The sequence below is a fragment of the Hypomesus transpacificus genome, unplaced genomic scaffold, assembly GCF_021917145.1.
Source record: "Hypomesus transpacificus isolate Combined female unplaced genomic scaffold, fHypTra1 scaffold_31, whole genome shotgun sequence".
In the NCBI taxonomy this organism is placed as follows: Eukaryota; Metazoa; Chordata; class Actinopteri; order Osmeriformes; family Osmeridae; genus Hypomesus; species Hypomesus transpacificus.
In genome coordinates, this window is record NW_025813837.1 from 1,007,161 (window position 1) to 1,028,146 (window position 20,986).

At 52.6% G+C, this 20,986-nt stretch overlaps 1 protein-coding gene across 1 annotated transcript in view; it reads right to left on the reverse strand.

The window, feature by feature from the left end:
* The window catches only part of LOC124463836 (rho guanine nucleotide exchange factor 28-like), a 21,581-nt gene extending 910 nt beyond the window's left edge, over positions 1-20,671 (reverse strand). Inside the window, exons 1-17 of the mRNA XM_047015609.1 lie at positions 20,499-20,671; positions 18,945-18,988; positions 17,943-18,084; positions 17,044-17,153; positions 16,786-16,972; positions 14,403-14,586; positions 13,544-13,751; positions 13,356-13,425; positions 12,465-12,514; positions 11,562-11,631; positions 4,272-4,399; positions 3,973-4,140; positions 3,748-3,797; positions 3,234-3,417; positions 2,984-3,095; positions 2,818-2,887; positions 164-253 (exon numbers count right to left, since the gene is read on the reverse strand). Coding sequence (XP_046871565.1) covers positions 164-253; positions 2,818-2,887; positions 2,984-3,095; positions 3,234-3,417; positions 3,748-3,797; positions 3,973-4,140; positions 4,272-4,399; positions 11,562-11,631; positions 12,465-12,514; positions 13,356-13,425; positions 13,544-13,751; positions 14,403-14,586; positions 16,786-16,972; positions 17,044-17,153; positions 17,943-18,084; positions 18,945-18,977 — 1,856 coding nt within the window. The 5' untranslated portion in view covers positions 18,978-18,988; positions 20,499-20,671. The remainder of the gene's footprint in view (positions 1-163; positions 254-2,817; positions 2,888-2,983; positions 3,096-3,233; positions 3,418-3,747; positions 3,798-3,972; positions 4,141-4,271; positions 4,400-11,561; positions 11,632-12,464; positions 12,515-13,355; positions 13,426-13,543; positions 13,752-14,402; positions 14,587-16,785; positions 16,973-17,043; positions 17,154-17,942; positions 18,085-18,944; positions 18,989-20,498) is intronic.
* Between the last annotated feature and the right edge of the window lie 315 nt (positions 20,672-20,986).

Below are 20,986 nucleotides of genomic sequence, written 5' to 3' on the forward strand. Positions count from 1 at the left end.
GCCAAGATGCTGATTTCATCAAACTCATTCCATGTCTGTGGAAACCAGACGATTCAGAGTCCGGACGGACTGCAGCTAGCGTTATAACGTTACCACGGCAAACTAAATCTGCTGGACTACTGCTGCATGCGTTGCGGCGCGGGTTGCCAGGTTGGTGACGTACTCTTTGAGGAACTCTGAGAGGGTGAGGTGCTGGAGTGACAGGCTGCGCTCGTCCGCGGCGGACTGGGCCCGCTTACGGAGCCTAGCAACCCTACAGTGCCGGCGGAACACGGGAGAACCCTGTCAGAACGCGGTTCTCTTAAGAGGTGGCTCTACATGTGTGTGGTTCTTGCAGTGCGCGGTTCTGTCAAGAGAGTGATGCCCCCAATGTGGCGTTCAATCGGGGCGTGGTTCAATCAGGGTGTGGTTCTGTCAAGGTGAGGTTCTATCAGGGTGTGGTTCTGTCAGGATGAGGTTCTATCAGGGTGTGGTTCTATGAACATGAGGTTCTAAATGCGGCCCTCTCAGTGACTGGGGTGCTGTATGTCCGGGGGTCACGGTCTCCGACTCCACAATGTGACTCTCTGGACCTGCTGTGCTGTTAGCAACTCTATGGAGGGTGGCTCGGCAATGACGATGACATTACTAGAGAACAACCGCCGCCATGAACAATGTTATGAGATGGGCTGGGCTGGGCTGGAACAGGAGAAGCAGTCGATTTGAAGCTGAACATTAGAATAGCTCCATTCTACCCACAGAAAGGTCATGAAAGTTAAATGTGGAATGTTCTAGTGATTTGTCTGTCCAAAACCACAGATTGTATTAGTTTTCAACTCTTACTTCAGAGAGAAAGTGTGAGTGTTTACTCTAGGGTTATTTTAAGGTAACTCTCTGTGCTTCTGGCCTGGTAACAGGAAGCGTGTCATATCCTGCCCAGCCAGACCCCCCATCACAGAAACACAAGACACACACACACGTACAGTGCCCTCCATGCTGTTTCTGACAAAGAAACATTTCTTTGCTATAACAATAAACAGGCTTATTAATATGGCCACGTTGCACCGAGGGATGTAGCCATGGATCTTGCAAACCGCTCAGCCAGATCAGTATCCTAGTCTCAAACACCTGCAAATCCTTTGGTCCCAAACATTATGGTGCCGAAAGGGGCCGACTAAGATGTTGTAATTCTACACGTTGAAACCAAAATGTGATGAATGTGCACCTTAAGCAATTTTCTGACAAATGCTCCAACGTTTGCTTGCATAATGAACTCAGCTGTTCAAAAGAATCATAACATCATTGAACTTACAGGGAAAAAACAACAGGAGTGACAGATAACTAGTACCTCTTTTCTCTGGAGGGCTCAGTCTGGCTGTTTGTTTTTTGCTCTGGAAAGAGAACAGAGAGAGATAGAGAGAGAGAGGCAGAGAGAGAGGGAAAGGGAGAGAGAGAGAGAGGAGAGTTATGTATATGACAGCTGTGTTCTCTCTTTTCATCTGGTCTCCTCCAACACTAACACCCTCCTGAAGCTTAGCCATCCATCTTTACAGAATCTGGTTAACTGTGCCAGACTGTTACGGAATAACAGCCAACGTTTAAAGTGACGTTAAGGTGCCATGAAACACAAAGTATCACTGAAGCATCCATAAATCCAAATGAGCAAGTATTGTTTTGGGTTATTGGTAGCTACTTTGAGAAGGAGATGCTGCCTGTTCTGATGCTCAGGACGAATGACAAGTCATTCCAATTCAGCAGCATTCATTATGTGTGGAGGTGACAACTGTGAGCTGAAGAGAAACAGAGAGAGAGGGGAAACAGAGAGAGAGAGAGAGAGAGAGAGAGAGAGAGGAGAGAGAGAGAGAGAGAGAGAGGAGAGAGAGAGAGAGAGGAGAGAGAGAGAGAGAGAGAGAGAGAGAGAGAGAAAGAAACAGAGAGAAACAGAGAGAAACAGAGAGAGAGAGAAAGAGAGAGCGAGAAACAGAGAGAGAGAAACAGAGAGAGAGAGAGAGAAACAGAGAGAGAGAGGGGGGGGGGGGAGACTTTTGACTTTAAAGACACCTTTACTGGGCAGGCAAAACCACCAGCCAACCAACAGTTTCACCACAACAGACATACTCTTATTCAGTCAGGAGAGAGAGAGGGAGAGAGAGAACGAGAGGAGGATGGGGGATGAGAGAGAGAGGAGGGCAGAAGGGGAGAGGGAGGGGGGAGACGGGAGAGAGGGAGGGGGGGGAGATAGATAGGCTACACAACTGAAGAAGAAGAGTCAACAGTCATACAACCCCCGTTGCCAAACATCCAGAAAGCGGATCATACTGTACTGGGATTTTCCCAGAAACGGCCCCTCCTCCACACACACCACAGCCACCTGTTCCAGATCAGAACAAATCAGACCTGCACGCAGCGCTTTTAGCCATTAAAGGGATGGAACCCTGCAAGCCGCCGCGCGACACACGCCACACGCCGCACGTCACTTCCCATACAGCGCATCCTCATACCTGCAGGCCGGCTGCCGCGGAGAAACCCAACGCGCCCCTCCGAAAAGGTGTCCCCCCCGCCGCCGATCCCAGTTACCATCAAACACACACACTGTCAAACCCCTGGGATATCTCTCACAAACCGTTATCTTTTTTTTTCAGACGCACCACAGTCACTCCCAGGTTTTTGACGCGCGTAACTGAAGGGCGGGCGGGCGGGGAGGGGGGAGGGGGGGGCGCGGCAGGGTTTTCTCCAGGACAGAGCGCTGCCGTTACTTACTGGCTGGGTGGAGCCGAGAGAGGGGCTTAGAGAGAGAGAGGGCCTGGAGGAGGGAGGTCCCTCTGCTGAACAACACACCGTCTAGGAGACACGCAGAGGAGCTTACAGAGGACTCCCGAGCTCACACAGAACACACACATGAACACACCTAGGACACGCCTCACACACCGGACCGAATGGACACAGACACCAGATACAGAGATGTAGCTCTGGGGAGGAGGGGGAGGGGTTAAAGGGGACTGACCTTCTGCGAGGTCGGAGATGGCGGCGTCCCGGGTGAACCGGGGGCGGGGCCGACGGCCCTTGGGGGAGGAGTAGGAGTAGGAGCGAAGGCGAAGCTCCGCCTCCCTGGGATCCTGAGGCAGACGGGAGTGTGAGAGTGTGCGTGTGTGCGTGTGCTCGCTTTGTGTGAGCGTGTTTGTGGTGGTGTCTCTATCTGCGTGCGTGTTGTCAACACCGTTTGCGTGGGGGTGAAAGTGTGTATTGGAGAGTACCTTCCCGGCGGTTTGCGTGCTGTCGGAGAGCGTGCGGAGCAGGTGGTCCGGGGAGGCGTCGAACGAGTCCCTCTCTTCCAGGCAGGACTGCAGCGTGGGCCGTTTGCGTGGCGACGTGAACGGGTAGGAGTGGCCCAGGATGTCCTCCTCTCCACTGTCCTCGTCTGCACCCTCCACACTTGAACTGGACACACACACACACTGCCATGACTAGAGGCAGTGAGATCACACAAGCACACATACATACACTAGGGCACATGTTAGCTTCCAAACCACTGACCTAACTATGGCCCAGGTTAGCAAACATGCCTCCAAACCACAGACCCAAGTGTCTACGCCGTAACCAAACAGCCCTCGTAGTAAAGTACACTCGACATCGGCCAGGAAAGTTCCGAGAACACAGGAAAAGCTGTTTGAAAGGTTTCAACGGTGCTTTTGTTGCCAGCGGCGCCACCATTAGCATCCTGTATCCCCGAGAGGCCTTGAGCAGGGGCTGAAGGCGATACGGTCTTACCTCTGAGCGTAGCTCTCTCCTGGGGTCTCTCTGCGGAGGACGCCGTCTCTCTGAAGGCGCCCGGGGGAGGGAGAGGAGCTGGGGGCCCGCCCGGCCGACAGGAAGGGGGAGGCCCGGGGAGAGGAAGGAGAGGGGGGGGTGGGGCGGCGGGGGGAGAGGAGGGGGGGGAGGAGGGGAGGAGGAGGTGGAGGAGGGGGGCGGGGAGCCAGAGGGGCGGCCCCGGGCATGACAGGGCGTGTCGGGGCTGGGGGCTCCTGTCGGGGGCCCCCGGGGAGGGGAGGGAGCGGGGTCCTGGAGGTGGGAGCCTCCAGGGGGGCTGGTTCTGAACGCGTCCCAGCCAGCGGGCCAGCTGCCCTCCCCTGGGGAACGGTACTTCATCTCCAGCGTGTCCCCCTGGAGGAAACAGAGACAGGATAGGAGTGATGCCCACGAACCTACCGTGTAGCAGAGGGCTTAGTAACATGCTACACCTAGCCATGCTGTGTGTGTGTGTGTGTGTGTGTAGTAGTAGTGTGTGGCATCACCTGGTCTACCAGCATGGCGTTGGCGTACACTTGGTCCTGCCCATGGCCAATGAGGGTGGCCAATCGGGAGGCAGCGGACAGCGTGGAGGAGGGGCCTGTCTCTGCACCTCCCAAAGACTGAGTCTTCTCTGGAGGAGAGAGAGAAAAGGAGGCAGAGGGGGGAGGAGGAGAGAGAGAGAGACGTCAGTACGATAGAGAGGACGGAGAGATAGACCAGAGAGAGAGAAATTAAGAAAAATTGAAAAGAGAGTCAAAGAAATGGAGAGGGAGAACAAGAGCGATGGAGTGAGAAGGAAAGAGGGAGGGAACATTTCGACACGGTTTCCACAGCAACAGTCTGATCCCTGTTCACAAACACGGGAAGTGACATGCGGTCCGCACTTCCTGTCTGCGGGAACGTTGAGGCGTACAACATCACGCTGAAAATCCCTGGATAACATGTGTGTGTGTGTGTGCACAGGAGTGTGTTAGGCGTGTGAATGGTGTGTGTGTGTGTCTCCAGGGCACTACCTCAGAGCCCACCCTCCAGTGCTGTGAGTACACACCAGCACTGAGTCCAGTCCAACTCTCCCACAGTCGTGTCACTGTGACCAGCCCCACAGACAGTTTACAACAGGAAAACACACACACTGCTCTGCATCACACCCGCGCAAACACACACCGACTTACAGCGGGTTTAAGTCAGACTTTAATGAACACAAACCTCCATTTGTCACCCCGAAGCTTTGGTTCTCCACTGACCCTTCAGATCCTGTAACTCACACCAGAAGCCTCCCATTCAACCCCCGTTCAGACGTTTGAAAACAGCCACGTCTTTGAAAAGGCAAAGCTGGACCAGTTCACCAGCGACTGAGTGATTGATGTGCTGTTTCAAGCATGGCCGTGTGTGTATGTGTGCTTGCTGTAACTCAGGAAGTCGGACGGAGGACAGGAGACTGACGAGGAGGCCAGATGAGTCCTGACGAGGAGTCGCGTGCTCACGCAACCGCCGGACACGCGATGCGCACGTCCGTGCGGCGAAGCTGCGATCCACCCGGATCATGCCCTTTCGGCCTCTCTCAGTCTGGATGAAACCTCGACACGGCCCTCTGGCCAGCTCGAGAAAGTCTCCTCCAGATCAGTGTCGACTGAACCGGCCCACAGACCGTGGATGGTTTCTTCATGGGGGGGTTCTGACCGAACTCCTAGCTGCCCCCCTCTGGCTCCTAAAAGCTCTCAGGGGAACCATTTATGTTAGGACTAGGGTCTGTGTTTACCATCACTTAACCGCGAGAGGATCGTGGAGACAGGACAGGAGAGAGGGGGGAGGGAGAAGGGAAAGAGAGAGGAGAGAGACAGAGAGAGAGACAGAGGGAGAGAGAGACAGAGAAAGAGAGAGACTGAGAAAGACAGAGAAAGAAAATCAGGGAGAAACCGAGAAGGGAAGAAAGAGGGAATGAGAGATAGATCAATAGGATAGTGAGAGAAAGAGAGAGAGATACAGAGATAGGGAAAGAGAGGCCAGACAAAGACGACAGTGAGTGCCAGATTTCCAGAGCAGGGAAGTTAAACACTGTGCACAACCCTCCAGCCAGCCAGCCCACACACACCCTGGGGAAGGGTGTTATGGGGAGAGAGGAAGAGAAGGGGGGGGGGGGAGCCCGAAAAACAAAGGATTCTTTTCCAAGGTCTCTCTGGTTAAGGGCTTCCTTTCAAGAATCAACCAGCGAATACACACGCAGTCCCACGGTGCTCTTTTCATGACAAATCCTGCTGAAATGGAGCTTCTGGAGTGTCGTTTGTACTGGAAGAGATACAGCTCATTTCGACGCATCAGCTAGACAAACAAACTAATCCCGCCGTCCCCTGAAGAAAACTGGCATCAATCCGGGAAAGAGAGAGAGAGAGAGGGGGGCGGGAGAGAGAAGGAGAGATGGAAAGAGAGAGAGAGAAGAGAGGGGGGCGGGAGAGAGAAGGAGAGATGGAAAGAGAGAGAGAGAGGGGGGCGGGAGGGAGAGAGAAGGAGAGATGGAAAGAGAGAGAGAGAAGAGAGGGGGGGGGGAGAAACAAACAAGGCCAAGAGAGCCGTCAGCTGGGAAAACAGAACACCCGCGACGGCGTTGGGATCCCTCCGATCGAGATTACGACCGTTTGATTTGTGCGTTCTCGGATAACGACGAGCGTGCGGCCCGCGTTCTGAAAGGCCACACGTCGACCCTGGGGTTTGAAGACCCGCGGTCTGTCAGGCCGGTGTGAGCACCGCAGTGTGAGGGCTCTGCGTTGCCCTACCGCAGAGCTCCCTGGCAGACACGGAACAGCCCGGCGACTCTGTGAGCGGGAAAATAAACCGTGGTGCACCTGGAATCACAGACCTGAGGTCTGCAGGTGCCTGGGCTGTCACAGTGAGAAGGATTGATGAAGGGGGAAGGGGGAAGGGGTAGGGGAAGAAAGAAAGAAAGATGGAGGGAGGGAGAATGGAAGGAGGGGCTTGAGGAGAGACGGGGAGAGAGTGAAAGAGAGAGGGAGAGAGGAAGACAGAAAGAGAGAACGAAACAGGGGGGGGAGAAACGAGGAGAGGGGAAGAGGAGGAGAGAATCAAAGAGAGAGGGGGATAAAGTGAAAGAGAGAGGGAGAGAGGAAGACAGAAAGAGAGAACGAAACAGGGGGGGGAGAAACGAGGAGAGGGGAAGAGGAGGAGAGAATCAAAGAGAGAGGGGGAGAAAGAGAGAGAGGGTGAGAGAGACAGAGAAAAAGAGAGGGAGAGAAGAAGCAAGAGAAAAGAAAATGTTTGAAGGACACGGCATTCACTTCACATTTATTTATCCTGTCAAACTTGAACAAAGTTAAGTTATCAAGCACAGCGCATTCAAATACAGAACCAACAGAGATCCCACAAATAAGATCTGATAAGGTCCATTTCATTAAGAACCAATAACCTGGTTATCTGCAACCTGAGAGAAGATACACTGAACCCTGACTAAGATACCCTGACACAGAAATGGGGAAAAACTAAAGCCTCTCTCTCTCTCCCTCTCTCCCCGCTCCCTCCCCTCACTCTCTCCCCCTCCCTCCACTGTCTCTTCATCTCACTCTTACACACACACAGACTAACATTGGACTGGACACATAGCTGGCCCCTGAGAATGACACAGGTATCTCAGACCTTCTTCAGTACAAGTCGGGTCTTACATTTACATTTAGTCATTTAGCAGACGCTCTTATCCAGAGCGACTTACAGTAAGTACAGGGACATTCCCCCCAAAGCAAGTAGGGTGAAGTGCCTTGCCTAAGGACACAACGTCATTTGGCACTTGGCCAGGAATCGATCTGGCAACCTTCAGATTACTAGCCCGGTTCCCTAACCACTCAGCCATCTGACTCAACCCTTAGGTCTTAGGTCCAAGTCTTTTCTCTGGTTCTCTCTTCTACCGGTAGGGGAGGAAGAGGAGGAGGAGGAAGAAGACAAGAGGAAGAGAAGGAGGAGGAAGGAGGAGGAGGCGGAGCCGGAAAAACATTGCATCCGCAACCGACAAAAGCTGGAGAGGCCATTGAGCATTCCCCCACACAGTCAAATCTCAGATGACGTTAGCAGCAAACACACAGACGCACACACACACACACACACAAACACACACAAACACACACACGCTGAATGCCACCCCACGACCCTAATCCTCATCTCCACCTGTCGGATTCCTCCGGTCTGACACAGCAGCTCTCGTGGGAAAACCCTGACGCGATGTTATTGTTGTTGTCTTGGGAGCGGAGCGGAGAGAACGTGAAGAAAAGTGCTCGTGTTGACAGTGCAATCGAGTATACACAAAGTGGACCAACACAGGAGGATTGACATCATGATTTCCCAACCCCCAAACATGTCAGCCATCTGTCAAACACAGGGGCCGGGGGTGAACACAGCCCTGACAAGGAAGAGACACACGCAGAGAGCTTCGAGTGCCATGATGGGACAAACTGCCTGCCGACCCCCCCCCCCCATTCACTCGATCATTAACGCAATACAAACACATGGACACCATTCTCCTAAACACACGACACCATTCATTTACTTTGAACCGGTCGAGCAGAGTTGCAGCCTGCGCTTTGATTCGCAAGTTTTCTGCGTGCATCGCTCTCGCTCTCTCTTTCTCGCTCGCCTGCTCTCTCTCTCTCTCTCTCTCTCTCTCTCTCTCTCTCTCTCTCTCTCTCTCTCTCATGTCTTGGTCTCTCGTCCAGGTTGCTAGGTAGGTCTCCTACCTTGCTTGCTAGTCCGTCTGCGTATTCTCATTTTGGGGAACGAGGGCCAGGAGTAGTTGAACGGAGAGTCCGAGTCCGAGTCCATGACCGCTGTCCCCTGTGCCGTAATCTCAGCCTGCACACTTGAGCTTCTCAATCACAGGAGCACACTTCCTCCATGTTTCTCTCAGAGCCTGCCTGTCTGCCTGTCTTCCTGTCTGCCTGTCTCTGTCTGTCTCTGTCTGTCTGTCTGTCTGTCTGCCTGTCTGCCTGTCTGCTTGTCTGCTTGTCTGCCTGTCTGCCTGTCTGTCTGTCTGCCTATCTGCCTGTCTGCCTGTCTGCCTGTCTGCCTGTCTGTTTGTCTGTCTGACTGTCCCTGTGTACCCTCTGGTGTGCAGCGTCTGGGAAGTGGACTGTCTGACACTACCGCAACCGCATGCTCCCTGCCTTTCGCTTCCCTCCCTCCCTCCCTCACACTCACTCACTCATTCACGCTCTGTCTCTCTCTCTCTCTCCCTCCCTCACTGCCCCTCTCCCCTCACTCCTTCCCTCTCTTTCGCTTTTTCTCTCTCTCCCCTTCGACGCCCTCTCCACCATCTACAACTCCGACCTCTAAAGCTGCTGACAGGCAATAACAACTCTTCTCTTCCCCCTCTGTTGTCTCTCCCTCGCTCTGTTCCCTCGGCTCCTCGCTCTCTCTGTCCTCCTCCTCACCCTCTCTCCCTCTGTTCTTTCCCTCTTGTTTTCTTGCCTTCACTTCCCTCCCCTACAGCCTCTCTCTCTCTTTCTCTCTCTCTCTCTCTCTCTCTCTCTCTCTCTCTCTCTCTCTCTCTCTCTCTCTCTCTCTCTCTCTCTCTCTCTCTCTGTCTCTGTCTCTCTCTCTGTCTCTGTCTTCTCTCTCTCTCTCTCTCTCTGTCTCTCTCTCTCTCCCCTCTCTCTCTCTCTCTCTCTCTCTCTCTCTGTCTCTCTTTCACCCTCCAAACAAATCTGGGGAGAGTTTACATGTGAAGTGAGAGAGAGAAGAGAGAGAGAGAGAGAGAGAGGGAGAAAGAGGGAGAGAGAGACCAAGGAGAGGAGAGAGAGGAAGAGAGGGGTGGAATCAGCACCAGACTAGTCAAAGTTGAGGAATCAAGTCTCCCCTAGGTGAGACTGAGAGTAATTATTAACTCGGTTCACTGGAGCTGCTCTCTCTCAACGTCAAATATAGAGTAACTTCCAGTCCTCACAGGTCACACACACACACACACACACACTGGGTGGGGGGTCTGCTAGGTCAGCAGTCTCACCATGGAGACAACTGAATATGGCTGTTGCTTTCCTTTCGCTCTTTCTTCCTGCTCTCTAATCCTTTCTTTCTCTTTTTCTACCAGTTTTTTCTAGTCCTCTGCCTCTCTCTTCATTCTTGCTCTTGATCTATATATCCATATCCATCTATCTACCTATCCATCCATATCTTCATCTCTCATCTCATCTCTCTGTGGCGGAGAGAACTCGTCCCCAACTCTCTTCTTCTCAGTCTTTCTCTTTGTGTTTCTCTCCCTCTCTCTTGGTCTCTCTCTTTGTCTCTCTCTCTCTCTCTCTCTCTTTGTCTCTCTCTCTCTCTCTTTGTCTCTCTGTCCATCTCTCTTGGTCTCTCTATTGGACTCTCTCTCTAAATGGAGAGCTCTTTTACAACACATCAAACCAATGACCAGAACGGGGGGGAGGGAGGGGGAGGACATATGGAGGATGGAGGGCATGGGACAGGTGCAGGGAGGGGGCAATGGGAGGGATGAACAGAGAGGTTGTGTCGGGAGGGTATGAGGGGCAAATGCGATGATTGGAGAAGATACGTGGGGGGGGGGGGGGGAGGGGACGACGACGACAAATGGGGTAGAATTGCTTACTAGAAACCCGTAGGAACATTACAAGTCCTCTCCAGATTCCGCACTTCTCTGTGAATCCCTCTACAGCAGCTGGCCTCGTCCACCTCCCTGACTTTCTCCAGGACTTCCCCGAATGGACCAGGCCAGCATATGACCTTGTTGACTAGCAGGTCCATGCCACACATGTCAGTCAGGATGAGAAGGATACATGGAGGGAGAAGGGGCCATGTGCCCTGAGGAATGTTGGGTGGGCAACTCGTGTCTCTTGACGACCAAGTACTAGAACCTTCCGAGTTCTCGAGCCTTCTGATCCTGGGACCACGGCAGCTAAGCAGCTGATAAACATCCAGATCTCACAGCCATCTCATTGTTGCCTCGCCCCGCTATCAGGCAGCGGGGTGTACAGAACACAGAGGAGATTATTTCAAGGGGAGAACACCGAGACTGGTAGAGCCGTGAACACACACACAAACAAAACACAATCATGTGCCTGCATAAACACACACACACACACACAGTAAGCAATGACTAAACCATCCAGGGGTGAAAGCAGTGTAGGAACCTCAGCATGTTAACGGTACAGCTGTCGAGGTTTGACGGCAGCTCCGCGGGCCACAGACCGCAGCGTTCCAGCTCTCATACCTCACCGTCAACAAACCACAGACAGGAAGTTCCGACCCCCAAATCCTTCCCCCCTCCCACCCCGACCACAACAGCCCGACCAGAGGATGGGTGAGGACGCGGCCCCTAGTGGGAGTGAACCGGGGCTACGTTTACCGACTGGCTGATCTTGGGTTTGGGCAGCATGCCTTCCAGAGCGCCACACCAGGAGCCTGTTCTCTGTCTGTGTGGACAGAGCCCTGCTCTCATTCCCCCCCCCCCCCCCCCCCCCCCCATTCTAGAACCACGCTCCACAATCCATACAGGAAACAGATCAACTGCTGTCTCAGTGGGCGCCCCCGTTTTACAACCTTGTTCCAGAGGAACAGTTTCCCCACAGGAACTCGATGCCACCATCCTCGGATATGACCTGGGAGCGACCAGAACGCTCCAGAATGTTCCGGTTGAGTCCGAGAACATTCCCCTGGCTAATGCATGGCGAACCCACTGTTTGGGTAGAGACTGCCTATAGACTTTCTATGAGACCACAGACTGTCTATGAGTACCGAGTGCAGATAAACTATGACGTACAAGGCGAGGAGAGATGGTGACTCACCGGCCTCAGACAGCGATTGTTCCTCCTCGTCCTCCTCGTCCTCCTCGTTCAGACAGAACATCAGCGGTTCCTCAAACACGTCCATGGGAAGAGACAAGGTCAGAGACACAGAGAGAGAGAGTAGGAGCGTTCAACACAGCTTTGACACACTCGCTCACTCTCTCTGACACACACACGACACAACGCTCACACACACACACACACACACAAACACCCCGACGCATTTCATCACCAGAGTACCAGGGCAGAGTAGAATGGGTGTAGGATAAAGAAGGTGGCTTACGCAACTGGCACACTCGTGCTGGGTTTTCTACACGTGTGTGTGTGTGTGTGTGCACGTGTGCGTGTGATCCATTAGCTGACCACCGGCTGCACTTGAAGCTCTCCAGGGGCAAGGAACACACGACCACACACATGCACGCCACACCTTAAAACACGCACACACCACACCCTTCAAAACGCACGCACGCCACACTTGTCACAAAACACTCTATTCAGTGAGGTGATGCCTTTCCACTTACACCTGCACAATGCATCGAGTGGAACACTGGAGCTACTGAGAAGCAGCCAATCAGACAAGACCCTCTCTCTCTCAGCCAATGCCCTGTTCGGGGTTCCAGCACTAAACTGGGAACTGTGGGGGACAGGACTAACCCTGTGCCGGACTGGGGGGGCAGGAACGGTGGGGTCAAGAGGGGGTTGGAAACACAGAGGCAGTCACTTTAGGAGTCCTGGGTACTCTACGATACGTTATTTTGAGGGTTTGACAGAAACCTGTAGTGTTTAGTTTAGTCAAGTGTAGACTGTGGACTAGTGTGGTTGTGAGGACAGTATGCTGCGCATCTTCAGGGCCGCCGACACTTCTGACAGCCAGAAACGATCTGAAAGAGTGGTCGTTCTCACCTTCTCCTCTGGAGCACCGACTCCTTCGTCGACGGACACGGGGAACACATCTTTACACACACACACACACACAGAGAGAGACAGAGACAGAGAGAGAAGGACATGGTTACAGTGGGTCATATAGACCCAGAGAGGAGACAGGAGGGGAGAGAGGAGGGGTACACATAGCCCCCCCCCCCGCCCAAACAACAGCCTGGGTGCTGGAAGGGGGGGAAAGCTAGCCGTGTCAGGCCCGAGGCCTTTTCTGTGGCCCAGCGGGGTGCCACGAAAGCCTGGCGGCCATTCACAGGGGGGGGATGCAGCGTGGAACATACCGTCTCCCACAGATAGAGAGAAGGAAAAATACAATAACATGCAGACAAGAGAGAGAGGGAGGAATGGGGGAGGGAAACGAAAATAAGAGGGTCGGGCGGCCCACGGAGCTGACAAATGAGAGGAAAGGAGATAAGGGGGGGGGGGGGAGTGAGACAGAGGAGAGGGAGAGCAAGGGAGAGAGGTTTTTCACGGGTTTGAAAAAGGCCATAAAGGCTGTACAAAAGGTCTCGTGTACAGCCTTAGTGACAAAGAGGAGAGCGGGGGCAGAGGCAGAGGGAAGAGAGGGATGCGCGTGTGTTCCAGACCCCCGTGTCCAACCACGACGAATAGTCGTGCAGTACCTGTAGCCCCCAGAAGAGGGCAGTCAAGCACAGACCGTTGGAACATCGAAGGGCACGCTCACGTCACACCAGAGAGACAGAGATATGAAAACGTAAAGCAGCGTAAAACAGCAACGCAAGCAGAACGATGCACTTCCTATTTTTTTCGGATGTGCTCTCTGTAGGCACTATTTGCACGTCGCTTTGGATGAAAGGGTCTTCAAAATAAATAAGCACAAGTCAAATCCAAACACACCCTCCTCGGGTGGATCCAGGACCTCTTCTCGCTCCTCACCTCGACCAGAACCACGCCAGAAAAACTTCAGCTGGTCGAGAAGAAAGAGAAAAGGAAAGATATGTATTAGCTGCTGTCATGCCGACTTCAAACTATTGGACACTGGTTTCTCCCTAGGTTCTACAGGGCAAATCGTTCAAGGTCGACACCTCTCTGAGGAAGTTCTCGTCTCCGAGTCTCTCTCTCAGGATCCGGATGTCGTTGTGTCGGTTCCAGGGAGGGTTCTGGTTCCACACGTGGTTCTGTCGCACCGTGAGGGTCAGGTTCTCCGAGTGGTGGGCGTACCTGAGGAGGCGGGACCTGTCGGCCCACACCTGAGACAGACCTGCGGGGGGCGTGGCCAAGGGGTTGGGGGGGCTGGGAACACAGGTAGATGGGTTCACACGGTGTTCTTAGCTCGCGTGTGTGTGTGTGTTCGGCGTGGCGCCTGCAGTCCGACTGCTCTGGCCTCACACATGTTGTAGTTTGACAGGTGGTTCAAACATTGTTACGATCCTGAAGCTAAGATGTTCCAGTGAACTGCATTTACAGCCTCTCAATGAGGAAGACAGGGAACACTGGGCTGAATAAATCACACAAACACCACACACACACACACACACACGTTTTGCACACAACCAGAAGTTCACCAAGAGTCCACACTAGATGTTGTTCTCAAATGGGAAACTATAAATGGATTGTTTTCAGCACTAAACGGGTCATAAAACTAGAACACAGTACAAGTGCAGTATTTTGCCATCCAGTGTGTAGATAGCTCTAGTACAGTGGTTCTCAACCCTGGTCCTCAGGGACCCCCTGCCATGCATGTTTGATGTTTCCCTGCTCCAACACACCTGATTCAAATGAATGACCCCTTATCAAGCGCTGCGGAAGCCTGCTAACGAGCCTTCATTAGAATCAGCTGTGTTGGAGCAGGGGGAAAACGTCTCAAACATGCAGGACGGTGGACCCTAAGGACCAGGGGTTGAGAACCACTGCTCTACTACACGCCCTGCGTAGCCCTCTTACTGTGAAAGGAGCTCCAGCATGTGTGGGTGCCCGGCGGACTGTGCCAGCTGCAGGGGGGTGATGCCCTCCTCGTTGGGCAGGGACACGGCCAGCAGGCCTCCTGGCTGACACAGCAGCAGCTCAGCCAGACGCCACAGGCCCCAGCGCACCGCCAGGTGGAGGATAGACTCTCTGGGGGAGCAATCTGGGGAAGACGGGGAGAGAGAGGAGGGAGAGGGAGTGTGGAGAAGTGGGGGGGAGGGAGAGAGAAGAAGAGGAAGTTGGTAGGGGGGTTGAAGGGAGATTTCGAAAGATGCGTGAGAATGAGGAAGACAGAGAGAAATAATAAGACGGTTTCAGTATTATTATTTTTAGCCTTAGTGAGGAACTTTAATTAACCTCAATAAGCCCCGTCCACTGATAAGGAAGAATGACACATTTCCCTGTCCTCCACTCTCCCCACTTCCACTTCCTCTTTTACGGCACCTCCATTTTCCATTTTCTCTTGTGTGGGATGGTCCGTGCAGCAAGAGGGTCTTGGGTTGGATTCCCGCTTGGGTCTGATCTAGGACAGCAGGTGTGTGTGCCCCAATTGGTTCTAAACAAGAAAAACGTTTCCTCTTTCCTGTGCTCTTCTCTTCTGTTTCCTCTCCTCCACTCCTCCTGTCTCCTCTGTTCTCCTTCTCTCTTCTTCTTCTCCCCCATCCTCTCCTCCAGGATCTATGTGTTCTACTGACCCACTTGACTGCCTCCCCTGGTGGATGAGCCGTCTGTCTGTCTGTCAGCCTCCGATCCACACCACGCTGTCAGCCTCCAATCTAGACACTGCTGTCCTTAGCCTCCAATCTAGACACTGCTGTCCTTAGCCTCCAATCTAGACACTGCTGTCCTTAGCCTCCAATCTAGACACTGCTGTCCTTAGCCTCCAATCTAGACACTGCCGTCCTTAGCCTCCAATCTAGACACTGCCGTCCTTAGCCTCCAATCTAGACACTGCTGTCCTTAGCCTCCAATCTAGACACTGCTGTCCTTAGCCTCCAATCTAGACACTGCTGTCCTTAGCCTCCAATCTAGACACTGCTGTTCTTAGCCTCCAATCTAGACACTGCTGTCCATAGCCTCCAATCTAGACACTACTGTCCTTAGCCTCCAATCTAGACACTGCTGTCCTTAGCCTCCAATCTAGACACTGCTGTCCTTAGCCTCCAATCTAGACACTGCTGTCCATAGCCTCCAATCTAGACACTGCTGTCCTTAGCCTCCCTAGTTATGAGGGTCTCAGCCGACATACCTCTCAGCTCTCACACACCTGTGATCACAGTGAATACCTTTCCTGCTCGTATCTGACACTGCTTGTATCGAATACCCAATAACCGTGTGGTTGTCAATACATTCCAAACTGTCAAATCAATATGTGGGCATCTTGACCGAACTGCTAATACCCAACACTTGCTCGTGTCACACACTAGTAGCAAGGTATATCTCATGCCACACCTGCTAGTATCTAATAAGACAGGACATAGGAAGCAGAGGGCATCATGGAGACTTCCGTCTCTCTGTCCTGGTGGGCGTCAGTCTGTCAGACTGATGACCGAGTGTATGACGTCATGAACCTACCTCATCCAATTAGATCAGTTAACCGCAAACCTGTCATAGAGGGTCATTTGTGTCGTGGTGCAATGAACCAGACTGCTTTAACAACATTAACAGGAAATCACATTTGTTATTTACGCCAGAGGCCCCACACACCCACGCGCGCACACACAAAAACACACACACACAGCTCATACACACACACACACACTGTGTGTTCAAACCTGAGTACACCCCCAGGTTGTATCGGCACAGTGCTGCTAATCTGGTTAGCGGACGATGAATTGGCGCTGATGGATCCACCACAGGACGCACATGTGATGGAGACACGCTCTCTCCCCCGGTCGGCCTGACGCGCCAAACCACCGTGACAAGAGGGAAGCGATATGGAGGAGAGGGAAGTTGAAGAGTTCAGCTGCGTCCGACGCGTTTGGGAAGCAAGCTGCCGAGCGCTGACAGAGGATTTCTACCAAGGCTGGCCAACTGATACCATCTCTCTCTCTCTCTCTCTGTGTCTCTCTCTCTCTCTCCCTCTCTCTCTCCCTCTCTCTCTCTCTCTCTCTCTCTCTCTCTCTGTGTCTCTCTCTGTCTGTGTCTCTCTCTTTCTCTCCCTCTCACTCTCTCGCTCTCTAAAACCATTCAAATGCTAAACCTCTTATTTTCCTCCGTGTCACTCACTGCCTGGCCGCTTGTTCCCTCTGCTGGACAGAAATCTCCGCCTCGTCCGAGAGAAACCCCATAGATGATTTAACCCCGGCAGACTTAAGTGCCCAACAACCGACCTACGACGGGGGTTAGTTTGTCGTCTTACCCTGTCCACAGGGGCCGGACAGCAGGCTCCAGGAGGGGGGGATGTCTAGGTTGGCCACGGCCAGGGCCAGGTGGTGGTCCATGGCCCAGCGAGTGGTCTCCTGGCCCAGGGAGAAGAGGCTGCTTAGCTCACTGTGATCCCTGGAAGTCAGACTCTGACTGTGGGTCACCAGGTGCTCGGCCAGTTCCTAGGGAGCGTGGAGGGTTATATACAGTACGTGCAACTGTGTGTGTATGTGTGTGTGTGTGTGTGTCCTACCTGGGCATCATCCTGAACGTACTCTAGACTGGCCCCTCCCACAAACGTGAGGGGTGAGGTATCAGAGCAAACGTAGGCATGAACTAGGACCACCTCTGCCAGGTTATGACCTGTTGACCAATCAGAAGATAGACAGGAAGTGATGAGATCAGACCAATGGTGAGACAGGCAGCAAGCTGAGACGATTTAACAATATAACAAATATATGTTCATACAGCAGACGCTTATCCAAAGCAATGTCCAAAGGGGGTTTTGAACCTACAACATCCAGACCTTCAGTCCAATAATCTTCCACTGAGCTATACCCAACAAAATACGCAGAAAACCTCTGCTTTGCATCCACTTATAATTCACAGTGTTATGGATCAGTGTGTGTACAAATGCACGTACACGCACACACTGTGGCAATCAGGGAACTGAGAAGCAGCGAAAGGCCCAGCACCACTGTGGACAGCAGCCCCCCGGGCCAACTCTGGGACAGGGGATCCAGGTCAGGTGTCAACATTTCCAGCCAGCCAATCGTGTGTCGGTCAGCCAATGAGAAGAGCTGCTGCTCCTCATCGGTTGATTGGGGAACGGTAGAACATGTTGTAGCTGACCAGCGCCTCGAGGAGTTTGAGTAGGAACGATAGCAACATGAAGGAGAGCTGGAAGCTGGCAATGGTCTTTGCCATAACCCCTCTGTTCTCTGCTGCCACGCATGAACCTGGCCAGGACACGAGAGGATTTCCCTCGTTCACGGAAGAACTGTTCTTCAGGGCACTTTTGTCTCTTCTAAGCTATGCATGGTTAAACTCCACACTGAGCTCTTGGGTTGCCACAAGGCCACGCGCACACAAACACAAGCACAAGCACACACGCATGCACACACACAGACGCACACACACACACACACTGACCAGGCACTATGAAGCAAAGCATAACATCTCTTTGCGCTCTGATGACATGGGCCAGAGTGGATCCTTCTAGAACGACGAAGACCTCACATTTCTCGAGGAGTGGCTCGAGGGCAGGCAGCAATGCAAACACCTTCGCCTGGCCCTAAGGGATGAGAGAGAGGGAGGGGGGGGAGAAGGATGAGAGAGACAGAGAGAGACGGGGGGATGAGAGGGAGGTATGAGAGAGAGACCGACAGAGAGAGCGAGGGGGAGAGGGAGAGAGAAGGAATGATGAGATGGGCAAAGAGCGAGAGAGAGGAGATTTTCTCCAAGACTCCAATAAAAACAGGAATGCTTGTCTCTGTGCTACCAGCTGGGCTGAGAGGATGAGAGGAGATGGGTAGATCCGCGAGAAGAAAGGAGGGAGGGTCAGAGGAGAGAAGAGAGGGGGAAAGATAGAGGGATGAGGGAGGGGAGGAAAGACGGATTGGAAGGAACAGGAGCGTGAGAGGGTGAGAGAGAAAACAAGTGACTAAGAGGAGAGAGGAGAGAATGAAGAGAGGACGCCGGAAGGAGAAAGACCGAGGAGAGAATGAGAGGTCAGAGGAGAGGAGGAGGCCGAGGAAAGGAGGAGAAGAGAATGAGAGGAGAGGAGGAAAAAAACGAGGAGAGAGACAGAGAGAAGGAGAGGATGGGAAGAACAGACAGGGAGAGCGAGCGAGAGGAGAGCCGGGGAGAAAACTCTTTTTTGGCTGAAACTCTGGTCTCACATAATAGAAGAACACCCTGAACACCTAGTCAGGTGAGGCCTAGTCCTCTTATCAGCCTCAGACCTCAGCCTGGTCAGGGAAGCCCCGGTAGAGTATGGAGAGTAAAATAGAAGAGAGGGTAGCTCTCTTCCTCTCTCTCTCTATCGCTCACTCCATCGGCTTAGCTCCCGTGGGGTCCCGTTCTCCCAGCCTCGCCATCGCCGCTCCCCAAACTGACCTGCTTTTCTCCTCTTGTTAGGAACAGCATACTCACGTAGAGAGGCACCTCTCTCCTGCTCAGCTCCATCCTCCGTGCACCTAAAGAGAGACAGAGGGGACATGATACCACGCACACAACTTCCTTCCCCTCTCTCTCTCTCTCTCTTTCTCTCTCTCTCGCTCTCTCTCTCTCTCTCTCTCTCTCTCTCTCTCTCGCGCTCGCTCTCTCGCTCGGTGTAGTAATGTATTCCTTTAGCAGGCGCTTTCACTTTGACGTACAGGTGGGGATCTGAACCTGGGCCCTCTCGATCCGCGGTCAAATATTCTACAACTGAACTATACCCATCCCTCTCTCTCACTTCCTCGCAAACCCAAACAAAAACACTTTGCTCCTGCACATCTTATCTTCTCCGTTCTCTTGTGTGTCCAGGTAGGATTCCGAACAGAGACGAAACTGTGTAACGGAGGTTTTGATTTGACGAAAACACGTTTATTGTAACGCGGAGCTACGGCCTACATAACAAAGATAAGCCGTGCTTAGACGGATCAGGCTATCCTTTGATCTAGACCAGACCCTCCAGTGTGCTCTGAGAGGGCACGGCAAGTGAGACAGTTTCATCTGTCAGGGTAGAATTAGTCCAATGACAACCCAGTTCCAGGCCACAAAGAGGCAGAACGGAGGACCCCCCCCCCCCCCTCACGCTAACCCTCATTGAGTCAAATGGCAGTCTGCTTATATCGAATCCAATTGGATTTGTACAGCCCGTTTTACAAGACATGTTGCAGAGGGCTTCACAGATACCCAGATGAAGACTGGGGGAATCAAGTTACCAAACCACTCCAGAGAGCACCACATGGAGGACACCTCGGGAGCAGCCAATCAGTGAGGGATCCCCTCCCTAAAAAAACACCTCAGCCCACTAAAAATACCTAATACAACAGCTAGGCTGTGGCTGTTTACATTGAGTTACCTGTATTTAGAGACACATAGAAGGTTCTGCTTCACCACACAGGGGGTGTTTCGAAGAAATATAATAAGTGTTTACACATTGTGTGTGTGTGTGCGCGCGCGCGTGTGTATGTCCAGACCCCTTTCTTGTATCCCTCTGATCAGTCACTTCCTAGAAAACAGGGACAGAACATCCGTCTCCATATCACTAACGACCCATTCTTCAGAGGGGTGGAAGACGAGGTGAGGGAGGCAGGGAGGCAGGGAGGCAGGGAGGCAGGGAGGCAGGGAGGCAGGGAGGCAGGGAGGGAGGGAGGGAGGGAGGGAGGGAGGGAGGGAGCAGGGGTAGACTCCTTGGTGCCTCTGAAAATCTCTAATTCATTTCCTTCACCTACCCTCTTTTTAACAGAAGCATAATATATCCTAATAGCATTGCCGACAGCAAATAAAACATGCGCTATCAATTTAGACGACAAGCAAGCAAGCAAAAGCCTATTCATCTCAATCAAATTGCATACTGTCGGATTAAGGGTTGAGCCTCAAATAAGTGTCACGTACACCTGACGGCCGTGTGGCTTTTAATTCCCCAATCTATTCTAGCCTAATTAAACTGTTGGCTACTATTTGTAGCCTTGTCATTATAGTGTAATGCTCGATTACCTGAGTTACCGCACACAGAGTATAATCAAAAGATTTCCAAGGGAAGCGATTTCCAGAAGATTGCGGAAGAAACTTCAAGTCCATTCAGAGTTCGCTACTTCAGCGCACCTACGAGTCACTCCGCGCGCTGATCTTCTGTTGTAGTCGAGGCTCGAAGAGAGCAGCTCGCACAATCCCAGTTCTTCGTGAGGTAAACCATGAAGATGAACCAACAACGGTCTGGACAGTTTGTCACAAAGCTCCGCCCGCTAGTTTGATGTTCTCTGTGTAGCATCTCTGCTGTTTTGACATCAATAATCTCTCAACGACCTCTGGGCACGATGACTTGTACCTCAATATATATATTTTGTATTGTCTCCCTTTTCTCTCTCTTTTACATGTGCTCTCATTATTACACTAGTTCATGGTATTGCATTTAATATTTGTTTATCACAGACATCGTTATACAGACACCAATGTATACTTAATATAGAGGAATGGAGTCGATT